The sequence below is a fragment of the Phasianus colchicus genome, chromosome 2 (genome assembly GCF_987193195.1).
Source record: "Phasianus colchicus chromosome 2, bPhaCol1.hap1.1, whole genome shotgun sequence".
Classification (NCBI taxonomy): Eukaryota; Metazoa; Chordata; class Aves; order Galliformes; family Phasianidae; genus Phasianus; species Phasianus colchicus.
Window position 1 is genome coordinate 19,700,378 of NC_143437.1, and position 26,554 is coordinate 19,726,931.

Below are 26,554 nucleotides of genomic sequence, written 5' to 3' on the forward strand. Positions count from 1 at the left end.
TGGGCAAAAGAATACACTTCACCCACTTCACTGTGGCCCTGTCAAGCAAGAAAGGGGAAGAAAACTTGGGAGCCCAAGTGATCTGCAGTGATGGAAGACCAGTTAAACCAGTTTGGTGTCCAAATTTTCATCAGTGTGTGGATTTATAATTGGGAAGGTTGGAAATTAATGTAAAATCTAGGGTTTGTACTACAGGATGCATCTACCCCTATTGCAATTATGCAACAATTACTTTTAATGCAGCTAGCAGTGGGACGATTGGAGTGAAACTGTAGCAGTGCAAACATTGAGTTCTGCTGTGGGTGCTGGGTAGGTATGAAGACTTCCAACAGCTGAGGTTCTGACTGCCTTCTCTGCTGGTTTCATCTCTACAGTGGCTAGAGTAGAATGCAATGCAGGCAGACTTAACCTAGACCATAATTATTCTAATGCTATTATTGAGGCATAGTCCTTATACCTCATTGTGAGGCATATATGAAAGGTTAGTCTAAGTCTAACAGTTCAATCTCAAATACGAAAATACTGCATTATTTTTCTAAGTATCTGGTTTTCTTTGTTTGCTTGTTTTTTTTATATTGCTACAGCATAGTGAATTGTGAAAACCACTAGAGGTACGGATTTTAAAAAAAAATCACAGTATGGCTGTCAGCCATGCTCACATTGCTGACTCTACAATTATCCAAAACATTTTTAAGAATATAAATATCTGGGTAGTCTGATTCCCATTTTTTTTAGAGAGAATGAACGTAGCAAAGATGCACTGCAGCAGCATGTTATTTTGATTACATTCCTTCTAAAATGTATTGTGTATCAAGATCAGTCCCTACTGTTCTGAGCTCATCTGTCTAGTCAGAAATCAGAAGAGAAAAAGAAGAGATGGAATATTAAATGCTTTCAGAAAATGAGGGGGAAAGTGCACTAGCTTTTAAAGTGAAGCAGCATGTATCGTTTCGCCTTCCATTGGCTGTTTATCCAACATCAATACAACACTTTAGGAGCCAAATTACTAAACAAGCTGCCAATTAGGCTTGCAGTCAGCTGGATAGATTAGTGGCTAAGAGAGGCAGATACAAGATTTTCATCTCTTGAGCCAATTACGCAAGTGAATTACCATCCACAACGCTCCTTGGAAGATTTGAGGTAGAAAGACTGACTCTGCTGTGATAGACGTAAGTGAGATCCAGGGTAGGGGGTAAGGGTTAGCAGGCCATGTATTGCAAAAATTACCCAAGCAAAAAGAGATCCTTCTAGGAAAGGATTTAAAGGATTTAAGGCTGCTGAGAGCGATAGAAAAGGAAATAATAGTTGTGGAATGCTCTGCAAAGGCATTGCTGTTCTACTCACAGGTCTTAATCATATAAAAAAAAGATGAAAGGCCAAGACTATATTTCTGTATGGTGTCATTTTCTCAGAACTGTTTAAAAAAAAAACACATTTTCTTAACATCACAAAAGTTCAGTGGCCAGAGATGAAATGACTTCAGTATGCCTTAATTTGCTTCTTACAGCTTAAAAATAAAAACAGTAGTGCTTTTTAAATAAGAGTTATTCAAGAGATTGAACCTAGCTTATTCCAATTTTATTGACACATATTTAAACCAAAGATGCTTGATGTTAGTCTTACCCAGAAATTGGACCATACAAATAAATATTGTCACAATTCTGATTGATAGGGTCACAGTCTATTATTCTATAATACATGATAATCAGTGAGCTTTTAAGTATTTTAAGAAAAGCTTTTAGCAAATGAAATATATCTGTCTGATCAAAACTATGCATAGGCTCATTTGTTTCCTGCAGAGGAGCATTGTTTCTTAAATATGAAGCAAATTTAAAACCTGAACTTTTCAAGCTGTTGTATCCAAAAATGATTAAACAGATGTGGAGCCTGCAGCAGCATTAGACCTCTGATCTGATTTTAGCTTACAGATGGAATTAAATTAATTCATGGCAATCACTGTAAAATCAAGGGTATGGCACTGAATGCTAGTGTACTGTTTAACCAGGACATACCTGTCTCAACAGCTGTTAAGAAAAAATTGCATACCTTTATTTTTCATTGAAACTTGCCTTTCATGACATCATAAATATCATATCAAAAATTACATAAATGTGATGAGTTTTTTTTTCTCTTCCTAGATTTGTTTCTTTCTTATCATATTCCATGTATGTAAGGTCATATGCATAATAAATGTAGACCTTGAAGTGTGTCTATTCATATGTGCTAATGTTTGAGGGTAGGGCTTTTTAAAGTTATTATTCTGGCTACCAGCATTGCTAAGTGAAGGGATGCAAGTGTAGGAATTTTTAAGTACTATCTTCACAAGCAAGCTACTGTTCCTCAGTATTAGCTCCTCATTTGTGTAATGGTAACTACTCCTGCATGTAGACTTCTCATCTGAACGTTCAGGAACTAAATTGTTATAGTGAGATATTTTCAGCGTGTAAAAAGAAAAGACTCTACATAGGGGCAAATTATTAATAAACTTCCTCATAACTCATGCAACCCCGCAAAGCCCCATACAGCAATAAACTTTGAAAAATGTATCCCTTTTCTTTTGCTTAATCAGATTTTGCATAGTTATGCTTTGTGGGATGGCACAATGTGTTGATTTTGTTCTTGCTCCTGGGTGGGTCAAGACTGAACACATCCCAGAGGTACCACAGCCCTTTTCAAGGCCAATGTGCTTGGACCATTCTCTCTAACAGGCCCTACTGGCTAGTCCAAGAAGTGCCCTAGGCTTGAATTAAAAACTGAACTTGAAGATGAATATTACAAGGACAATTACCGATTTTAATTAGAAAATTAATGCCCAGAGCATATGAATTGGGGGTCAGGGAAATAACAAACAGTGTAGTGTATGATTTTTTTTTTTTTTTAAGAGTTCTTTTTGATTGTGCAGTGGGTCGAAGATGCAGGGTTGGTTTTATTTTGTTTTTATTTCTGATTGACTGTGAGATGGAGGAAAAAGGCAGTTATGAATATAACTACCCATGTTCTTCTGATTCAGAAGAAAAAATTACATTATAAATTAATATCCCTGCAATTCTTATTCATCATTTGAGAAATATAAGACAGACATAGAAATGTTTATATAAAAACTGACTATACTGCAAATGATTTGCATGTATTAAACTTTTTCAAAATTGAAATAAAAGCTATTCATATTTACGTTATTTACGTGAAAGAGTAATTAGTCAATGTACGTGCCCATAACATAGGCAACTTGTGTGGCTTTTTGGTTTTGCTTTATTATTGCTGCTCTACAAAGCCTCCAAGCACATTACCCTTTGGACAGCGCGTGCTGCTTGATTGTTTGCCCAAAAGGGAGCGTGGAAGCCAAGTTTATGGTAGTTTCTGCTCTCTGTTTTTGTTGTAACTTGGCAAAGTGTAAAAATGAAACAGAAGGCTTGAGGGCAGGCCTTGGTGTTCTAATAGGAAATAGAAGTATATTCAGGGGGGAAAAAAAAAACAATTTTTATATGCATTTCTGATGTATGTATGTCTGTTGAAACAAAAAGAATTCTAATTTTCCTGTCAATTGCAGAAAGAAAACAATGTCACATTGAGCAACATTAAAAAAAAATTACAAAATAGCAACATCCAATTATTTAACTATATCATGGTACAGATTGTTTCTTCGTGCATTTTTTTGTGAAGTTGCTCTGGATTTCTTGAGAATTAATGTTCAAGTACAAAGGTATGTATTTTACAGGAAAAATTATGTGGGTTTCCCCCCAAATGGACCAACAAAAATCTGTATATTTTGACTCAAGCTGTGCCTTGCATGCCAGCCCAGCAGCATTTGTCTTTGTCTAAGCAGCATTATGAATGGTTTGGTATTTCCAATACTTATATGTGATGAAATATACTCTTATCTTTGTTCTTTCTTGCTTGACGGATCTCTTGGATCTTTCTTTCCTTTGAAGTTCACTTAATTGTTCCATGGCTACTGAAACCACATGCCATTTCTTACCATGAGTTGCTGTGAAGAGTGAACCAAAACAGGCTTCCAGGATTTTACCTGTGAGGTTTACCTTTGCTTTTGTTGAACTGTTGCCTTTCTTCTTTCTGTTTTTTTTTGACCTAGAAAGTTTAACTAAGAAGGTTGCAAAGCCTGTGTTGTGTATGCCAGGCAATGTCAGGGACTTGACTGTATGAAAATTGCCTCTGCCTGTGGGGGCCTGAAAAGAAAGGAAGTCTTGGTCATTGAATTCTGTGCTGGTCAGTTCAAGGGAAACCCTCTCGGGGATGAGAGTCTGCTGACTTAAAAGCCTTTTTTAAGTCTAGCATTAAGCATAGCTTCAAACTAGTATTAAAGAATTCCTTCTCTCAGTGCATTTCCCTTTTTCTTTGACTCGAAGACTGAGGTACTTGGAAGCTGCCAACCTTTTATGTAGCCACTGTTTTGCTGAATCTAAACGGATCTGTTGTGGATTGTGTTTGAGTACCATAAATTCATCAACTCAGTCACTATAATGCGTCTCTTCTTTTGAACCTCTACCTCCCTGTGGGATTTCCCCTATGCAGCTTTGCTTTTGTTTTGTGGGTGTTAAATGAGGCTTTTCAGAAGTGCTTGTTCAACTTTTGTTTTGTTCCTGTTTAGTAAGCCAGCTTCTTGTCTGGTAAATTCTTGATTGAAGATATCATAGCCTTCAAAAACAAAACGCCAGGGACTCCTCCTAAAATATTTTTCAGAAAGTAGCTGGCCAGAATGAGCATGTAGAAAGTTAAGCAGATAATGTCTGGAGTTGGGCATGTGGTGGGTTTTGTTCTCTTGTCAGGGGGAAGGAGCATGCTGTACAAAGATAAAAACAAAAACCAACCACCTACATGCAGTAGCTTGTGCTAGCTTAAAAGTTCATTCTTAAAATTTTGCCTTTTGTAATGTCATAAGAATCACTGCAAATTCTTGAAACTAATATAATTTATATTCCTGATGCAAGATGGACACATAAGGGAAGGTTACCCATGTGTCATTTCCAGAAGTCTATCTTGAGGGGCTTGGAAGCCTGGGGAAAAAAAAAAAACAACACTTTGTTATTTGACATTTGCATTTCTTTTGCTATTTTCATAAGAAAATGAATGTTAAATTACATTTTGCAATCTTGACAGTCTTTTCTCTGGAGTATGTGAAATTTTCTACAATTGTGTAGGAAGAAGCCTGTAAACAGCATATTCAATGTTGTTGAAAATACCAAAAAGTAAACTGGACAATATCAAATCTCTTGCAATTTTAGTAAAACAGAAACTGAGTGAGGATATAGCTGTATTTCAGAATATTAGACCTCTTGTCTGTATTATAATCTCTGTAGAAGCTGCAAGTGTTTAAGCAGAAAACATTTGTAGCGTTTATTGAAAGTGATCTTCTTGAGCGCATTGATAATATTGCTGAGGATGGATAGGTGGCCATGATAGTATGGTTTGTCTCAGCTTAATAATTGTGTAGGACAAGACATTTGTGTAATCTAGCCCTTTTATTGGTAGACTTAAGCATATGATGCATATTCTTCAAGACTGATGTAAAATCCACTGTATTGGAGTAAAAAGGATCTGCAACAGCGTTTGTCACACTTATATAATGAGTGAGTCCTTAGAAATATTGAAAATAAAGTAAAGCCTTAGCTTGTATTATTTGGATTCATATACAGTCAGGAGGTCAACATATGCAAAGACAGCCTGTTCTAGCAACCTATTAGATGAATTAGGAGAATAGAAAGATTTAAAGCTTTAAAGGAGATTATCCTGCTTTTCTCCACATGGCGGGCAGTGCTGATTAATGCTGTGTGTTTCTTTAATCTCAGGGTTTGTAGGTGAAAACACTCAACCAATCCCAGAAAACAACATTGGAAACCGAATGCTTCAGAGCATGGGCTGGACTCCTGGCACTGGCCTTGGACCAGACGGGAAAGGGATAGCAGAGCCAATACGAGCCATCCAGAGACCAAAAGGACTCGGACTTGGATTCAGCTGACAGAAATGCACTTTGGCTGCCAAGTGAAAGTAAAGATAGAAAATAATTTAAAAAGACAAGAATTGCAAACTTGTATTATTTGGTATGATCAGCAAATCCAGTTGTTCTTCTCTCAAAGATCACTGAAGCCTGTGTGCTTCACATCAGCTACTCCAGCTGCAAGGTACAGCCACAGTGACAGAACCGGCGTTTGAATCTGATTTCACAATGGTGCTAACATTTACAAACACTTGTATTTTTTTATTTCCTCTGGTCTTAAAGTTTGTATTAAGTAAAAAATTCAGTGTATTTGCTTCTTTTCATAGAACCTTCTGACACAGCAGATTTTAGTATATAAGCAATTTTTTTTGTAAGTATAATTTCATCTCAAGAGCCTTGATAAGGTTTGTCAAGGAAAATTGAAGTTTATATAGTAATTGTGTTTTCCCCCTTTTCAGGCCAAGTTTCCAAACCTGATATTTCTAGTGTTTAACAGTATTTGAGGATAAGCTGTCATTTTGCCTGTAAGATATACATGTTTTCTGCTGGAAGGTGATATGTTATACAATTTTGTATAAGAGCATGAAAAATGGTTTTGTCATCATAGGAATGCCATTTCAACATCATTATCTGGCAATGTATCACTGTCTTCCACATTCAAGCTCAAAAGTAAAGCTTTTATACTTGTTTTTACATTTGCAGGATTATCTTTTTTCAGCAGATATTTTAAAATTTTAAAGTTTATTCTGAGTGTGGATATCTCTTTATATGAATAATGTGTTTACTCTTAACAATATATTTCAACTTTGAACCAGAAAGTTGTACTTTAAAGATGCCCCTGTCAGTATTAATATGCTGGGATTTGGTATTTTAAACAATGCAGTGTTCAACATTTGTTTTGTGATTGTGCTGGTGCCAGTGAGCCACAATGTTTAAGGAACATAAAGTAACTGAAAAAGGACAAGAAGTGAGATTAGAATGGAGGAAAGGAAGGAAAAACATACTTTGATAGCTTCTTAAACATCCAAGCTAGCAATTTAAAATCAAGAAGAGTCATTAAGTGTTTTAATCATTATCCTAATGTATCTAATATCAGCAGAAGTAATTTCATTAAGCAGCAACCAATCAAGCTCCTAGGGCACTACTGGTCTGTAGTATAAAACAAATTCCACTTTAAAATTGAATGATAGGGCTGATGAAAACGGTTGTGCAGATGGACTAAGGAGAAAATATTGCACCTGCGGTAGTAGCTAGAAATATTTACTTTGATCACAGAGGGAACGGGATTTGGTTCTTCAGTTTCTTTTTCTTCCCTGTCCTTGCTACCAAACTGCTTAGAAAAATACCTCAAAGATTGTTGCAAAGAAAATTTCTGAGAATAACAGGAGTGCAGCTTCCTTAATGTGACTGAAACATAGTGATGAATTTTAAGAACCGTTTTTATCACTGATTTTTTTCTTTCAGATTCACCCATTTTTTTTCTTCCAGAAAAGCAATGCTAGGAAATGTAGCAACATTATAACATGGAATTTTCTTAAAAGTTTTGTTCATTCTTTCCAGGGTGAGTACTGTCAATTCAGAAACTTTCTTTCACAACTTATATAGTGTAGAGTAAAAGATTAGTACCTGTTGTTGTTCTTGATAATAGCTGAGTGCAGATGTTCTATGAGTTTCAGAAGAGCCATTTATTGTTCTTTGTATCCTTGATATCATTGTGTGGTTCTGCCTTTTAACATTATAAGAATTTTTAAACAGACTTGGCATTTATAATCAGTGCAAATTTTTTATGGAATGTTTTGGAGCATAGGATAATGTATGTTAGACACTTCTAATATCTCTTACACACAAACCAAGTTAAATACATTCCGTACCCAAAGAGTTCCAGGGCCACGTAATTGCAAACAACCTGGAATTCTGCAGACAGCAGAGGTGCTCGCTTCTGTATTTGTTATTTACAGTAATAAATTTTTATGACACACTCCCATTCTTTCAAGGCAGGGCCTGCAATTCTCTTAGTGCAACCATCTAGCCAGTTCCTTATCTTGTGAGTGATCCATCCATCAAATCCATTTTTCTCCAATTTGACAGTCAGGATGTCGTGCAGGACTGCTTTGTGCAAGTCCAAGTAGATGTCATCAGTTGCTCTTGTTTTATCCACTGACACTGTAACTCCATCATAAAAGGCCACCAAGTTTGTCAGACGTGACTTATCCTGGGTGAAGCCATGTTGGTACCACCAATCACCTCAGCTTTGTTTTCCATGTGCCTTAGCAAGACCTTCAGGAGGATCTGCTCCATGATCTTGTCAAGCGCAGAAGTGAGACTGACTGGCCTGTAGTTCCCTGGATCTTCTTTTTTTCCTTTATTGAAAATGGGGGTTATGGTTCCCCTTTTACAATCAGTGGGAGCTTCACCAGTTTTCCATGACCTTTCAGATACAATGGATAGTGGTTTGGCAAATTCATCTGCCAGTTCCCTCAGAACCCACGGGTGGATCTCATCAAGTCCCATGTTTTTTGTTTTATATCAGTCTGTTAGAAATTATTAGACATTAAAACCAGTCAAATTGATTTTCATATGGAGATAAGTACGCCTTGACTGTTTTCCAGCAGATATTTTTAGATGCCACAGTTAACGATCAGCTGTAGAAGAAATTGATTTATTAGAATATTTTAATCTCATTTTTTGAGGTAATTTAATGCAGTAAAATTCCCATTCAGAATCACATCATTTTTCCACTTCTCACAGGTGTGATTTATAATATTCCAGTAGTGTAACTTTGCACAATTAAGGCTAGCATTAGGAAGAAAATAAAAAATAAAATAATTGTGGTTTGTTTTGTCTTTTTTAAGTCACTGCAATGTTTGTTGGCTTTGAAACAAGTTGAAGTACTTGGTTATTTTTCTTCAGGATTTTCCCATGCATAACTTAAAATCATCTGCTATTTAACTTACAATCATACTAGCTATAAAACTGGTTCACATCATTTTACATTACATGTAGAACTATTTCCAATAAGAATTCGTACTGACTATGATACTGAAGGTTTTTATGCCTGCATAAATATTGGTTCATCTTGTATCTAAAAATTACTATCACTCACCAAATTTTTCCCATTTCAGTGTTTGATTAATTGGTAGTTAAGCTGTTAACATAATATTCTGCCTATGCATATTGTTTAGTAAAAAGAAGACACATCCAGTATTATCAACATCGCATTTTGCTACATTCCATTGTGTTTCAGAGTTCTGTGAATTAAGCCATTAACTGTTAATAAAAGAAACACATGAGCAGTTGCTGGCAGAATACTGTTTTTAAGTAAATATTTGTTGAAGTCAGAGAAGCGTTATCAATATGCTTATTTTAACAAGTTTGTCCATGCATTTGTCTTTCTTCAATTAGGTCAATAATGGGTGTAGAATGGCAGTAAATAGCTAAATATGTATTGAACGCTTTGCTTTAACAGCACAAATGCAAGATGAAATAAAATAATTAGACTCCACGGGTTTTGTATGTTCTTTTCTTTAAGTTGCCCTTTTCAATGGTGGTGTTACTGTTCAGGTGAGTGCAAAAGCATTGTTTCTGAAAATGTAATTAGGATTGCTAATAATATCTTGTAGCAAGCACATGTCTATTGTGATAACGCTGTTTTAGTAAAAGTATTGTTCCTCCTTACCAGTACTTAACTAGCTGGTTATTAACCAGAAAATATGAACCACATCACAAAATGCCACATATAAAATATCTGCATTACTTTTGTTACCATATTCTTCTGGGATGTTTAAATACAAGTCCACTTCATGCTTTAAGTATGTGCATGCTTTGATAGCTGTGACATGACTATGCTTTCTCTTCATGCAGGACTCAAAAACTGTTGCTCCAAGGAGAAATCATGCCATTTTTTTCATCTTTTTGCTCCTTGTGCTAAGCAGTAAAGGCATATCAGAAATGGGAATCCCTTCCCTCTCTTACACTATACAGTGAGGAGGCTTTTTAATTTTGCTTTAATTGATAGGAAAGTTTTTGGGAGCAGGGGCATAGCTAGCACACAGCATCCACTGAGGTGCCCACAACAGAATACCATACCTAAAGGCAGCATGTGTTTAGCCTGCAGTATGCAGCATAGTGAAAACCAGAATTATTTCACTATCCACTTGTAGTTCAGCTCTAAAGCTAATCTAGCGTGTTAAAAGAACACCTTGTTTTTGGTTTGAATTCTTCCTGGAAAAGTTTTGATGTAGCTACATTTGTCTGTTTATTTACAGGCATAGTACTTACAGGTTTGTGTGTGTGTGTGTGTGTGTGTGTGTGTGTGTGTATGTTTGTTTGCTTAATGATATTTCTGTTCTGGAAAAAGTCTTGGAGAATGTAGCAATTTCAGTATCAATATTCTTAAGTAGTGGGAGGTTTTTTGCTACAGAAACTGTATGAGCTTTACCAGCATAGATTGTTTATCTATGCTATAGCATATATACAAAGTTTGGTAAGACGATCACCAAACTTTACAATATGTCTGCTTTGAGTTGTTGTGAAAAACTTAACTAAAGCAATGAAAGTTTCATGATTAACTGCCAGTAAGATAATTCTGGTGGAAATGCATAGGCTTCCTGTGGGTCTCTGGAGTCCTGCAACAAAGCAGATACTGGAGGTATTTTGACGAACAGATTGCTTGTTTTGAATAGTCAGTCTTTAAGTAAAAAGCTGAAAATGAAAATTAGATTATCATTCAGAATATTTGATTATAGGTATCTTCAGCTTAGTGTGCCTTAAGTCTTCAGTGTTGTTCTTCCTTTCCTTTTTTTCTGAAAAAGTATAACTATATATGTGTGAAGTGATAATTCCCCATGTTCCCACATTATCTCATGTCTATGCTAAATGGTAAGGCTCCAGATTTTCTGTCATTTGTACCAGACTAATGAAGTTGTTTTTCATACCTCACCTGGCCTATTTTATGACTGGCCTACTCTTGCCCTTGTCAGTTATTTTTTGACACTTTGACACTTCAAATTTGAATTTTCTTCAGCCCCACCAGACTACTATTTCCCCAGCCCCAAACTGATGAAGACTGGAAGACACACAACTTTTTCTGAACTTGAGTATCTCCACTGATGTGAAGCTCCTGATAGGTATAAAAATAAGCATGCGTAAAAGTGTTTGCAGACTGAGGCCTTAACTTCCTTCCCTATTATAGATATGGATCCTCAGTTTTCCATGGCAAGAGTTCCCACAAAACCCTAGAGTCAGCTGGATCATGCTGGACTATTTATCTTTAGCATAGAGTTTCTTCAGAGCACCTGTTTGGCTGTTGTACGTAATATTGGGTACAGTAACTAACTGATTCTGTATGTGGTATGTAGTCTTTCATTCCAGCCAAGTAACAAGAATAACGGAAGGAACAAAATTGAAAAATGTTTTTGATTCAATAAGGAAATAGCAGAAAGGTATAAGTTTTAGCAATTTGAAATTGCTCAAATTTCAAAGAAAATAAGCAAGGGAGAACATGCATTAGAAGTATGCAGAAGGAACGTGTCCCAAATATTTTCTCCAGTGTACAAAAAAAAGAAAGCCAGCAAGAAATATATCAGTTCAATGTACATTAGTTTCCACTTAAGAGTGTTATTATTAGTGATTAAAAAGCACATGATACAGGAAACTCAGTTCCACAAGATATACTGGCTCATTTAGTAATTGAGGTAAGTTCTCATGAATCTACCACCATTAATTCTTCACTCTTTCTCACTGAGTCAGCCCTAGCTTGTTCCGCACTCATCCACCGTAAAACTCCCTCCATCTTCTTCTTAGGCATCTCTTATCGCTCCCTCGTTGTCTGTGTCAATGAGTTTTGTTACCTGCTTATTGAACTGTGATTTTTTTTTTTCATTTTACTTCCTTGGAAATTTCATGTAACACAGTTTCAATATATTTTCATATAACCTGGATTCCAGTGATGGAAAAAGGTTCTTTGAAGAATTAGGATTAATGGTCTTCAATTTTTTCTTCCATAAAATGTTTCTCCATTTGAATCCTTGATTTCACTTAAGATTCACCATCCTTCTATTTGTTTCTCTTTTGCATAAACTTGGCTGTTTTCTTAGAGAGTATTGTGGTGAAAGAGACAGGAATTTCTTCTGTTACATTTGCAAGTAGCAAGTTGCAAAATTTCTTCTCTGTAGTTTTGATTTCTTTAGAAATTGTTGAAATGACATGTGAAGGACAATGTTTGTCATCTTCATTTAGACTCAGTGGTAATTATGTTACTTGCTACTGTACGTGAGAAATGTGAGTGGTCTTTACTGTGAAAAGATTGGTTTCTGGTTCTTCCTGGTCACTCTAGCTGCTGCTCTACAGTGTGAAGGCTCTGAAGGCTCACCAAGCAGCCCAGAGACACACTGACTCTTATGGAATAACTGCTTCAGGTGCAAAAGTGAGCATGTGGAGCACCAGCGGCTGAGACATATTATCAATAATGTCTTCCTTAAGTGAAGGCTTGGACTTCCGACATGGGTAGGAAGTCACAATATGCTGCTCATAGTGTTTCATAGCCACTAACATGGATTTTTTTCTTCCCAGCACAGGCTGCCAGGACGTGGAGAAAGAGCATCTGGATGATGTTTGAGGTTCAAATATTTGGCAGGATCAGTTCATTATAGATGCACATTTTTAGGCAAAGGTTTGAGATAGGAATTATTTCTAGTGAACTACTACATGACTGATTGTATGGGACCATAACAAAAGGGTTACAATGGTCATGGCAAGGGAAGCTTGGAATTTTGCTACAGTCTCGAATAGTGGCTGCCTGAAGAATTTTGGCCAGAACCACATTCCTGTGCTTTCTTTGGACCTAGCGAGTCAAAAAGTACAAAATTAATTAAAAATAATAGTAATTTTAAAAAGCATTGTTTTACTGTGTGGTAGAGCAGGTGAAGTCATTTGCCAGCTTATCTAACAAGTAAACACCCATACATTTTACAGATGTAGATCCCTGTAGAGAATAATACATAAAGTTAGGAAAGGAAAATTTAAATAATGGACATTTTGTTAAACTATCAGCCATGTACTTCACCAAACTATCACAAAACGTTGGTTCTGGTAACCCACAGTGCATAAAAAAAGTGAGGTATTTCTACACAAGTCAATAAATCTGCAGTGTATTGTTTAATATTCTGCCTTAATGTAAACGTAGCCAGGTTTTTTTGTTGTCTTCTTCCTAATCAGTGGTAAAGTGCATTTAATAGCTCACTTAAGGTGTCATCCATTACTATGAGTTACTGTTGGATCTAATTAATAGAGCTGAAATTATTTTGTAATGAGAATTTGAAGTATTGCAGTGTTAAAAAAAAAAAAAAAAAAATTACCATTCACAGCTAATTAATGTTTAACAATGCAAATAAGCTGATAATTATTTTTCAAGCCGTAGAAAAATTCTGTGACACTTCATATACACCTTTGTGATCCCAATTGTTTCCAAATAATGCTTTTACAGAGAAATATTTGGAAGAGGTTTCCCTGGAAAAGAAGGCAGATTCTGAGCACACAAGGAATAAGAGCTGTCCTTTTGTTCACTGGGAGCCAGGATCAGCAGCTATTTCTTATAATAAATACTGATGGAGGGAAGGAAAAAGGTGAGGGTTTGAATGTAGTTGGAGGAAGAAAATCATGTGAGACTCTGGCCAAAATTTCCTGTCTGCTCCAAGTCAGCTGCTCTTCAGTCAGTGCAGGTCTTACAAATGCAGCCCATGTGGGCTGGGATCTCTTGGAACCATTGTGATAAAGATGCTAACAGCAAAGTGATACTGTCACTATACTGAAGCAAAATGCATTTTTGTCGTATGCATGGTAAATCAAAAAGGAGGAATGCTGGCAGTCTGGCTGTGTAAGTGAATGTGGAGTAACCATTTCTCATCACTGTTAACTTTGGCAAATGAAGTATGCTATTAGTCTTTTGATTTTTAACCCAATTTAATAATATTTATTGCCTATTCAGATGTCAATTTAATATCACAAAAAAATTTTATATATCAAAATTTACCCTGAAAGTGTTATTATCTTTTTTTTTTTTTTCCGAGTCAACCAGTAATAAATACTATTTTATTTAGCAGGATTATGTAATATATAATCAACTGACAAGTAAATCACGCAGACTAGCTGCTGGCATACCACTCAGCACAGGCGCGTCACTTTGTACCCCTGACATTTTAAGTAGGCCCAGATTTCTCTACAGCAAGACGATGCCATTAGCTGCCAAGGGTGTGATCTACTATTACCACTTTTGGTTTTATCTACACATTAGAGTTGTCTTCTATCTTTGAGTTGTCAGACAGCATAAATCATCCTCCAATTTGCAGATGCCACTTGCTCTGTTACAGAAGTGTCCTTTAATGTTACTTCACTTTTCCTGCAGGTGAGGCGTTCCTTGTGGACACACTGCCAGTAGACCACATGCCCCCACCTCGGGTCTTTCCTCCAGGGCTGATGGCTGCTGAAATAATGATCCACAAGCTGAGATCAGCTCCTCTTCTTAAAAATTGATTTAGGTTTTTTGTTGGTTTACAGTTTATATGAAGCTTTCTGATCACGGCCGAGATGTTCTTCTGAGAGTCTTCCATAGTAATTAATGCTTGTTCGATGAAAGTCACCACTTCCACTTGTGCATATCTTGCAGCCTTCTGCCTGGAAAACACAAATTACTTCTGTATTATGTTCATTGCCACAGGGAAGGAAGAAGAACCATGGAGGTAATATTTTTTTTACTTAATGATTTTAAGTTGAAATCATTAATTTGTGGAAGAAGGGATCTGACTGAAGACTTCTGAAAGTTTGGGGTTGGCAGAGCAGGCCTGGAACATGGAGCACTCCTCACTGGGCACAAGTGTGCTATAAGCTGTAAGGAGGGAGGAAGGAAGGCGTGCAGGCCAGCAGAAGGCTGTGCTCAGATCTTTCTGCCCTCAAGAAAGATCATTTCTGGATTTGCTGTTGTTACCCTCACTCCGTAAGCTGATTTTAATAAAATATTGAAGCCTGTTCTTTAGAGACTTAGTATTTCATACAGATTAACGGTGTAATGACCGGTATGCCGATCATGGTCAAAGGTTGGGATTTTTACAGATTCCTTTGCCATCTTTGATAGCTGTTAGGAGGCTCTACCTGGGTGCTTTTTTACATGCCCTGACATGTTCCACGTCCTGCTACCCACTCAGGTCGGAACAATTACAAATGGTAACTGCAGCAGCTCTCAGGTTAAATTTGTAATTACAACTAAGCATTTTTTTAATATTAATAGGTTTTTAAGAAATGTCATGAAATGTAATGCTTCAATCAGACTTACTCCTATGAGTTTTGCTTTTGTATTTTTTTTGTTGTTGTTGTTGGAGTTTTTGATTTGTTGGAGGGTTTTTTTCTTGTTTGCAATTATGCTGTTTGAAAACCTTACCCATGTCTTCTATGAAGCAATGCTGCACTTCAAAAAGGATTCTAAGGACAGTAATATATGCAACTTACATCACTAATCAGCTATAGAATGTTAGCTAATGCACGGTTTTAATTGTAGCAGCTGATGCACTCTGAACACTATGGAGAGCATCGATGTTTTGATTACTAAATAGAACTTCACAAGCCTAGGAGGAGCATGGAGTTGCCTTCCTGCAGCCTCTCTCACGCTCTTGTGTTCTTCCATCACGCCCGTTAACAACTACACTAGAAACAAGCAGCAGATTTTTTTCCACTCGGTGAGTAATTGTCTGCACAGCAGTGACAGATGTGCAATATAGCAGCTTCTTCAGGAAAAAATTAACAGTTTGTCCAGCATGTCAGCTTGCTCTTTTTAGTGCTTCGGAGGTCTTGGCCCCATTATGGATGATTTAGAAATTGAAGCAAGCTAAGACCAGCTGCCTGGGTTGAAAGCCTTAGTTAGTAGCCCTCATCTGCATTCCAGTATTCGCTTACATCTAGAAATTGGTAGGGCCCCTCTGGCCACAAGATGAGTATGGGCTGACAATGCCTTGATTTGTTGAGAGAGAGAATAAATGGGTTTTTCAGAAGATGAGGAAATATCACCATTACTGGCCAATTTACAGCATTTTATCTGTTCTTCAAACATGTCACTTTTGTTATTGTTGCATGGTAATTACATAGTGAAACGGAAAGAAAACAAATTCTGGTTACATATTCAGATGGATTGCAAAATCATATAATCCTGATAAATGCCCATTTATGATACACACGGATGAAAGGTTCATTTTAATTTTGAATAGCTAGCACAGCCATAAATAGGATATAGGATTAGATCCCACAGAATCCGATTACCTAAAAGCAAATAGTATTTTTCTTCACTTTTTTTCATAACCAGGAAATTCAGTGTGTGCAGGGTATTTAAATAAGCAGGCTTTCCATAAAAGAATATGAAGCAAATATAATTCAGTAGTTTCTATATTTTAAATATAATCATTTAGGACTATTCAGCTAAGTCTTTTCTGAAGCACTCATTTGTAAATAGACATCAACCCATCAATATTGCTGAAAAAAATATCGCACAGATATGGTCTTTAAAAGATATACATTCACAGCAAATAGAAGAAGCTCTGCTAGTTGGAAATGTAGTTCAACAATAACAGCAGATAGTATTGCTTATATATTATGAATTGCAACTGTTAAAACTTCTTGACACCTTTCAAGAATGTTTTAAGGCAAATATTGCATTAGTTGAGAAGCAAATGATGATACCATCCCAGGTAACTGCAATTCTGGCAGCAGCTTTCATGCCAGAAGCATTCTGTGAAATACTGGAAGCTCCATTTCCTTTGGTGGAAGGCACTGGAAGAGACCTATGTGACAACACAGGTGTGTGTCAGCAGAAGGCAGATAATTCCTGTACAGAGATGAAGGGAAAAAAAAAAGAAAAAAAAAAAAAAGCCTGCTTTGTGCATAAAGCCATCTCCTTCACAATCCTTCGCATCCAAATTATCTTCCCAAGACCTTAAGGGGACGGTTGGCCATTGCATTAAGAAGAGCAGGGGTGGTAGAAAGGTAAGCACCCATGCTCAGCCCCCTCATCACCCTCCCCAGGAGGGGACATGACACCCCCGTCTCAAGGGGAAGTTGTGCATGGAGGATTCATGACACAACCAGGTCTGCTTCCAAGGCACTGGGCAAGCATAGTGGCAGAGATGGTCACCTACATGAACTGTCAAGCTTCTGTGAAAGCTTCCATGGGAAAATACATTTAGTACATCCATTGCATACATGCAAGTTGGTGCTATACTGTGCGTGGGGAAACTTTGTGTTGGACACTGTGTTCTGGAATGGAGAGTTAAGATGACTAATCAAAATTCTCTCACCAAGGAATAAAATTAGGCTCTTACTAAACATTCAAATGCAGTGAAGTCTTCCCTGACTTTCTTCAGCAGCTTTTATTCAATTGCATCAAAATCATGAGTAGGTTCCAGGCTTCCAGCAGCCAGCCTTGATTGGATCTGCTCTCAGGTGATTGAACTGTATCTGCCTGCATTTGTCCACCATGTAGTCTGTTAAAGATTTGCAGCTTTGGGTCAGTTATTACAGTTCAGGTTATGGCTACAATAAGCTTGATGTTATTGCAGGAAAATGTAACGTAAAAGACTGGCATCATTCTCTTCCTCAGTCCTACACTGTACTTTTAATAATTTTACCTTTTTTTTTTTCCTTTGGCAAGTCCTGAATATATGTAGCTATTGGCAAGATCAATGGAAGATTTCACAATGCAACTTCATAGCAAGTTGGACTTACTGGTGGCAGAGAGAGGGAATAGACGGAAAAGGCAAACTGGGAGATAGTAACAGGATCTCTCCTGCCTGGGCCTTCTGAGAACAGGCTGTCAGTATCCTGATCCTACCTGGGGATGGTAACCAGTGCACTGCATGGTGACTGCAGGCAGGGCTTGGGGTGGAGGAGTCCTGGTTCAGGGTTTGAGAAGAAATCAATCGACCTGACCTAAATTATGTTCTTTTGTGTTTCTATAGAAGGTGTATTGGGAATGAGTCTGAAATGCACTTTCCATGGTATTGTCTCTTCCATAGTTCTCTCCTCTTAACTGAGCTTTGTTATCAGCTTAACGTTGATTAACTTTTTTTCCAGAAAATATTTTTCATGTGCTGAAGGGTAAAGTAGCAGAAAATCTGCAGAATGGCCACAAGAATCATACATATCCTGGGAGACATATCTGTTAGAGAAATCACTGGACGAAGACATTCACATACAGTAAGTGTATCTGCCACGGTTTTGTATGCTCTGTTTTAACTTGGAGCATTAACAACATTCTGATTTTTGTTAACTTACCTCTCAAATCCCTTTTGAGGATTGTGATATAGTGTCCCTCCTCAGCAGACTTCTCAGTGTGACTCAGCAGTAAAACTGTTGTCCCAGGTGTTGCCTTGAAATGATTTGGGAGATTTTCCAGTAATGGACTTGCAGTGTTTTCTGATGAAATGTGTGTTTGCATGCCAAGAAAGTAGCATTTTAATTTGAATAACATTTGGAAGGGTTTTTAATTTTGGTTTCTCAGTATGTTGATACATGGATACTTGGAAGAAGACTAGTATGTAACAGAGATTATTTCAGCTTCAGTGAATCATTGCTTTACTTTTCCTCTCCCCTTCAGACTGAAGATTTCCTGCTGTTTCATGGAAAGCAGTGTTGAGTTAGCAGTGTGCTACTCTAGCCTGATTTTAAACAAATACCCAAAGTGGCTGTTGAAATCTGGATACTTGTTGATAACCTTTAAAAAGATAGTAGCTTTGCCATGAGAGAACTTATGAAGAAATCTTTTAAAAATTATGATCATCCTAATTGTTTTACTGGCAGGAACTTTCCATAACATGCAGCTATTTGGTAGGATTGCTTCCAAAATGCACTCCTGTTTGACTGTAGGTCCTGGAATGTCAGCCTTATCAGATGTCAGCTACCAGAGTATCTCCCCTTGGTCTCTGACACTGCACATGTGCTATGTTGCAGCTGACTTAAAAGCCCTCATTTACTGTTCTAGATATACCCATCATCAGGGATACTGGGTAGGAGTAGCCCAGGAGAGCAAGGAGGGAAGCTGCAGCAAGGCCTAATAAGACTGAAATCATAGCAGGGATGTGGATGTACTTAGATATAATTAGGATGAAGTGCAGTTATCTCAAGGGTCCTTAAAATCACTTGTTGGTTAACAGAGAATACTTTTACCCTGGGAACTGGCATAAGGTCACTTAAGCAGACCTCAGCAACAGGAACTGAAACTATGCTGTCTTCATGTGAATAACCAAGAAGGCAACAGGCAGCTTCCCCGCCAATTCCAGCCCCAGAAAAGAGTAAGGGCTGTCAGGAAGCTCAGTCTCTGTGACTCAGTTCTTCCAGAGATTGTTCCTCAGCTTTAGTTGTCCGCATATCCCTTTGAGTCCTGTTTTCTGTGACAGTTTTAAGTTGCCTTTAATTAATTAACATTAATTAAGTTGATATAACGTTAATTAATTAACATTAATTTGGCCCAAACACAAGAGCAGACAATGGTTTTAGGTCAGTCTTGGTTACCATTCTCCTCTCAATACTTTTCTTTATGTTTACTGGCATCCAGATGCTTAGAAGTGGCAGGTGCCTTTGTGGAAGTGAACGGATACAGGAGCATGGTAGTCTGAAGTAATTGGACACATTGATCCTAGCAGAAGGCTCAACCAATTCAATTACTGATCTAGAAGTTGCTGCTCATTTTGTTTCTAACTTGTGTCTTAAGTCTGCAAATCCATTCACCGTGTCCATGGGTATGTTATTTATGGGGTTAGTGAATGTGGCAGAATTAAGGCAAAGCCGTTTCCACAGACTATGTGGCTAGTCCAGGACATAATGTCTACATAGGTTGCCCTGGATGTAATGCATCCTCTTTCATTTCCATGGAAACTGCAATAGATACAAAGAGCACAGTAACATTATTTGATAGCGCAAATTCTTAGCTACACAGCACTGTATGTCAATATAGTCAGCACCATTAGCTGCTCATCTGTGCCAGCAATGAACAAGAGCCTGCATGCCATGCTCGTAAACCTCTGAACCAGCAGAGTTAACCCCCTGTCACTACTGCTGAGACACACCACCCACCTCCTCACTGTGCCGATGTCCGCTGTTGGTTTTCCACAGACGTTCAGCAAGTATCATTGAATGTCAATGGGAGCCATTTTTTCCACATGGAGGAATTCAATGACATGCCTTTGCTTCATACAGATTTCTACGTCAGACACCATTCAGTCAGAGTGCCCCTCTGCTGCCATCTGTCACATGGCTACAAAATGTAATAGGATGTTGGTGAAAGGTTCAGCCTACTGCCATACCACCAACATCCACCTCTGATGTAGTGGGCTGGCATCATAAAACAGGAGGCATTACTTTTGGTGAAACCCTAAGATATAGGACAGCCCAGAGAAAAAACAATCTTGTTACAGTACACTCATATCCCAAGCCCTGTGCACTCTGTACTGATTGGCACAAATTGGTGGCAAACACCGGACCACTCTCCTGGGCTTTGTAGATTGGTGTGAGGATTTCCATCCCCGTTGCTGTGCGCCCTGGGGGCTGGAGCTCCTCTTCCTATAGATGACAGATCACAGCAAAACAGAATAAAAGCAATCACTATTTTTCACTCTGTCCTCTGCCATTCCTTCCCGTAAGCAGCAGATTGTTGTATGTTAATGTTTCTATTGTTTTAATATTCTTGTTTTCCTCATTCATATTCTGAGGTATTATTGTTAGTGCCAACCCATTTGATTTATTATTTAGAGAAAGCACTTGTTCAAAAAGTCAGCACTGGATATTAAATGGTGATTGCTTGCAATGAATTTCTTTTTAACATCTGCAAAGACAATTTTGTCTTTTCTTCTTCCACTTAACTCTAAATGAGAGATCTTAAGCATAGTTAAATAGGATTCATAATATCTCACTGACTGAAAATCATCTTGAAATGTGGAATGTGAGGGCAAAAATAGTTATCACATACAAAACCCTCTTCCCTCTGAATTTCTAAGGGAGGGCAGGGGAGGACGCCGTCCCTGGGTGTGCATTAGTATTCCTGGTTGTGTGCATGGTAAAGAGACCACTGCGGGGCCAGAGCCACAGGGCTGCTGCAGGTACAGATCTGACTGTTCTCTTCCTCTCCCTTTCCCCACGTTTTTAGCCACTGACATTAGTACTCCAGTATGTATTCATATGTGTGTGTGTGTATATATATATATATAGAGAGAGAGAGAGAGACTAATGCAGTTTTTTGTATATTTAACTGTGACACCCATTAAAGCCCATTCATTTTGAGAGAGATTTTCTACTGCCTTGAGTAACCATCATATGAGCTTCAGGTTAACTTAGAATAGTTTGTCATTTTTATTTTTTGGCCAGAAAAATAGCATCTCAGTGTCTGTGTCATTAGTATCAGTGTCATGGTAAAGAAATAGCATAATACCTCCATGTTAATTACCATTTTTACACAGCTACCTTAAAACCTTGTGCAAGTGGGGCTGCTCAAGGATCCTTAACTCTATCCTTGAAAAGCAAACATGGAAGGAGCTGTAAATTAAAGTACAACTCAGACACTCATTGTCCCTAGCCAGGTTACCAAGATGGACCAAAGAGCAAAAGGAAGATTCAGTCACAGATTTAATTAAAGATAATCATCAGAAAGACTTGCAAGACAAACACATCTGTTATTTCATACATTTCCTAACATGAACTGTATGAAGGGATTGAGCTTTTTTGTTTTGCTTTAATGATTTTTTTCTGTAATACCATGTGATATCATGGGTTGCAACTAAGTATGTGAATGTTTAAAATAGTTGGCTTCCTTAAAAAGTACAGCCATAATGAAATACTAGAGCAGAAGATAGTTCCTGGTATAGAATGTGATATATTTCTAAATATATTATTTTTTATAATGAAGCTAATGGTGACAGAATTATGTTTGAATTTACAGTGCATCCTAACAACAGTGATGTGAGCTGCAGAGTGGACACTGCTCTCATAAACATTTTGCCTCCTTTCCCCAATAGATTGTGGCAAACAGTGGCAGTGACTCCAGCTGCAGAAAACACACTGACCATGTTTCTCCTCTCAGCCTTGGCTGCATACCTCTGCTGGATCTCATGCATCTGTTGAAAGGAGAAACACCGTAACACAGGCTGATGTAACACAGACTGATGGGATGCTTGGTAATTGCAACAGAATCACAGAATAACCCAGTAATAGGTTTTTTAGCTTTTTAGCTTTTTTTTTTTTTTTTTCCCTCCTTTTATTCACAAAGTCTGCCTGTTATATCAGCTGTAAGCACGTGACCTAAAGTTCTCTGCAGCATTCATTAGGTACAGTTTTCACACTAAGAAGAGAATTCAGCTGTGGCTGTGTATTTGTGACCCATTTGGGCACTGTTGATTGGCCCACAGTAGGCAGCACTGGAGTGGTAGCGGTGGAGGGAAAGCATAGCTGGCTGCACCTGCCACCTAAGTCTTTTCCTGAGGGAGGGCTGGAGGCTGGAGCAAAACATGAGGACCTGTATGGTTGCACGATGACTTTGGATCAAGAGTGGAACCCCAGGTGACACCCCACCCACCTGCATGGAGGACAAGAGAAACCATGATGAGGATTGATCCAACAGAATGTAATGGCTCCCCTGGATCCTACAGAGGCCTATTGAGATCTATACATCTGTATTTAAGGACTCCTGAATAGATCTCATGACTGGCCTGACAGACCACGGCTGCTGCAAAGGAGACACTGCCAGGGGCACTGTAAATCTGTTGCAGACCTCATGTAGCTGAGCATCGCCTTGCAGGCTGCCCCCTGTGCAACACCACACCCAGGAGTTGAAAGGTTGGTGTTCATGCTTGGATTTGTTGTTTCCTTAGCTCATTTTGTGATGGTTCTCAGGTCTAAAACCTCTTTGATGTGGTCATATAATAGCAAACAAATTAATCAGGTGGAGACAAGTGGAAAAAGCTCCTAAAACCAGTAAGCTCTTTGTGTCCCCTAATGTAGTGTTTCTGTACAAATTACTGTGGTTTTTGTTTTTTTTTCCTTTCCTGTTTTACCCTTTTGTTTTCCCTAAAGTGCTCCTGAGTAGTGTCTTTGCATGTAAAATTTCAGCCTACAGCAAGTTGTTGCTGCTGATGAATTACAAACTGCTTAAAGACAGGGCTGTAAGGGAAATTCTGACACAAGTTTCAGTACAGCAGCACGGACTTGTTTCTCAGACACCAAAATAAACCAATATTTTCCTTTTGAAATAGTTCTATTAAGTCATCCCCAGTTTATAAATCCTCCTCCGTTTCTTTCCTGATTCCTGTTCTGAGTTATCTGTGTTGTTTTGAAAAGGAGAGTCTCCAGCCTAAGTCTGTGCTCCCAAGTCCTGCTGTTTGTTGCCTAAGGAGCACACAAAGGTTTAGATTGCATCTTTTCAATGCATTATGGCACCGCAGCCTAAAGCCAATACTTGTTTTTTAACTGGCAACCTGCCTGTACGAATGGAGGAAGCAGATTGCCTCTTTGCTGAACACTTAGACAAGGTACTGATTTAACAACAGTGGACAAGCAGCTGGGAGCTGGGCTGTCAGCCTGTCACACACTGACAAATCTGTTGTTCATATTCAGGCAGGATGTTCCAGTTAGATTGCCATCAGTATCATCCATCTACCACAGGCATGCGAGGCGTACCCGCATCGCCTGCATACCCATGGACAAAATGCTGTTGATACAGCTTTCCGAGGAAATCTTAAGAAAACAGCTAATTTGCAGCTTTTTTTTTTCCTTGTGGTCTTCTGCAATAAGATCAGCAAGAAACCAGATTTAATTTTTGTCTCTTCCTTTGTTTTCCATTCGGTATGCTCGAATTATGCGTGCAAATTGGTGGTTACTCCAATTTCATGTCTCGAGCATGAAAAGGAACCTCTGAGTGGAGCCTTACTACTTTTTGTCAAGCTATGAAAGATTTTTTTCAAAATTGGATTCAATAAAATACAAACTAAAACAAATTATAAAAGCAAAAAAAAAAAAAAGCAGATTAACAAATGCACATGGAAATTACGTTGTTCTGGCTTCTAGACTGACTTTCAACATATTTTCATATAACCACTGTGTTTGTAACACTGAAATAGTGCACTCCTGAATTATTTCATCTGCATGGCAGAGCTCAGTCTGCGAGGGAACGCTCAGCTGAAACCTGTCTGCCCGTGTGCATGTTCATCAGCTGCCATCAGTCTGCACTGGGCTGTGCAGGAGCGGATGCAGGGAGGGTGCATGTGTCAAAGCTGTAGAACACGTGCTGTAAATATTTTAACAAAATGCTCTTACCTATTCCTTCTTTTTCTGTGTTTTTTTTTTTTTTTAATTTATTTGAAAAAGCTGCTTTTGAATACTCTGATTGTACATTCAGCAGATTATAGTTTTAAATTATCTGTCCTTATGTCATAGGTACCCAATTTGCAGCCTTGTGTGCCCTTTATCTTTTCCCGTTTCAGCCTCAGATCTATAATCCCGAAGCCCACAAAATGAACTCCTAAATTTAGCTAGGGAAGAAAAAAGAAAAAAAAGAAAAAAAAGTTACATCTGTATAATTTCATCTGAATTTACAATCTGATTTGCTGCTGCCTGTTCATCACCTCTGAGTGATAGAAATAACCCACAGCTCTCTCAACGAGGTGATGGAGGAAAGAGTCCGGTTAACTTTCTACTAATTCTCAGGGTGTTATATACCTTTTTACATTCACAGACAGACACCACTGTAATTTAGAACAGTAATGACTCTGAAAAGTGGTAAGCTAGTCAGATTCTTAGTATTAATCTATATCCTTTCACATTTTAACCTAATACTGCAAAAATCATAATGCGACATACATTTACGTAGTGTATAATTTAATCAGCTAATATCTTCGAGTCCTCTCTGTAGCCTCTTCAATATAATACCATTTCTGGTCAAGAAAGCCATTTAACTTCACTATATTTTTCACAGTAAGGTTCAAGATCTTCTGGAAAACACTGAGTTCATGTAGGTTAGTTACATTTCCTATCTAAAAGGAAAAGAACCACCTTGCAATTTTAAGCTTTTTTTTTTTTTTTTTTTTCCAGTAAACCCATGGAGTGCTGGAAGCCGTATAAATGATTGGTAAAAACATGCATAAAGAAGGCAGGCTGATGATCTATGGGATTTTCTTTGTTGAAGCAACCACAGCCCGAAGCCTGGTCTGTTAAAACAACCCTGCAGGTTTGTCAGTCTTCAAATGCAGGCTGTAGGCACAGCAGATAAGGGGATTTCTGTGTTCTTGTTAGAAATATAAATGAAGTCTGAGAGAATCAGACTGCTTCTGTGGTTGAATATGAGTAGAAGTAAACACACGTTAAAGTATTTTATACCTGGTTGCATGTCGAGGCTAAGCTCCAACTTTTTGTACAGAATGGCAACAACATCAGTTCTCTATCATTATCAGATCTCTGTGTGTTCTGTTCTCTGCTCTGAAACCTCAGTCATTTTTGATTGACAGGAAGATTACCTAATAAACCTTCCCCACAAACTAATTAATCACTGTGAATACAACACTAAATTGGCAAGCATAAAAAAGCAAATGAGATGGGTGTTGAAGACCGTTTTCAAATGACCTTAGTTGAAAGCCAAGTACAGAGTGCTAAAAGCATTAGTAACAAGGCTGCTGGTAAACTTCTTCACTGGGGTAGGTGGCTTCACCCACTGGGAGGGTGGGCTGTGACATCAGGACATGATCAGACAGGAGCCCATCCAATTGATGGGACTGGGACACCACTTCTCCCAGTAGAGGGCGGGAGGTGGACCTGCTTTATAGCTCTTCTGCCCTCTTTTTGCAGCTATTGACAGCAAATACTTCTCACAAATCGAGCACTGTTACAGTCATTATTATTGTAATGCAGAAATCCCAGTGTGCCCATAAGCTTCATTTCACAACCAGAGGGCTCCTCGGCACACGGCCCTGTGAGCGGTGGGAGCGCCTCCTCCCCAGACACAGCTTTCATCAAGATAAAGTCATCACAGTGTGGTATTCCTGACAAGTTTATCGAAGTCTGAGGCTTAGGTCAACATGAGGTCTTAGTTCTCCACTTTCTTCTTTCTTTTCTGATGATTAAATACCATGCACTACCTTATTTATGGCTCAGGTATAGGGCACACTAGCACCATGGCAGGAAATACAGTTTCCAACTCTCCCAGCCTTGAAGACAGGAGAAAGCTCTGCTGGGTTTATTCTACTGGGGCTGCTCAGGGAGGCCAACACTAGGCTTTGCTTGGGCGGCAGAGCAGGACATGTAGCCTCTGCCATGTGGGGAGCAGAGCTTAGAAATTCAGAAGGAAATGAAAACAAAACCACAACAGTGAACAAAACCAGTGTGAAGGGTATGGCGGTTTTGGGGGGGGGGGGTTCAGCAGATGTAGGAATCAAGAGAGTTATCTTTCTATCTGTAATTACTGACTGCTGAAGCCTGTTTTGGTATGCTTTCAGTTTAACAGCAGCACTGTGTTTCGGTAACGTACTATTTTACCCATTCATCCTGAGAGTGGAGCAACACAGGCTCTCTTCCCTGCAGTTCTCAAACAGG

General features: G+C 38.3%; 1 protein-coding gene and 1 long non-coding RNA gene across 5 annotated transcripts in view; both read left to right on the plus strand.

The window, feature by feature from the left end:
- GPATCH2 (G-patch domain containing 2) overlaps positions 1–9,707 on the plus strand; it is a 106,338-nt gene extending 96,631 nt beyond the window's left edge. For 2 of the 3 annotated variants that reach the window (XM_090135025.1, XM_090135024.1), the window contains exon 10: positions 5,805–9,707. In XM_090135025.1, coding sequence (XP_089991151.1) covers positions 5,805–5,974 — 170 coding nt within the window. In that variant the 3' untranslated portion in view covers positions 5,975–9,707. The remainder of the gene's footprint in view (positions 1–5,804) is intronic. The other variant, XM_031595860.2, reaches the window with a different exon arrangement.
- Positions 9,708–12,872: 3,165 nt separating this feature from the next.
- Positions 12,873–26,104, plus strand: LOC149918880 (uncharacterized). Of its 2 annotated transcripts, none has more exons than XR_016464630.1 (5): positions 12,873–13,575; positions 14,507–14,688; positions 15,501–15,678; positions 18,062–18,184; positions 25,061–26,104. It is a non-coding gene; the product is annotated as an uncharacterized LOC149918880 (long non-coding RNA). The 2 variants fall into 2 exon arrangements; XR_016464629.1 differs by lacking the exon at positions 25,061–26,104 and adding an exon at positions 21,994–22,175.
- Positions 26,105–26,554: the final 450 nt, after the last annotated feature.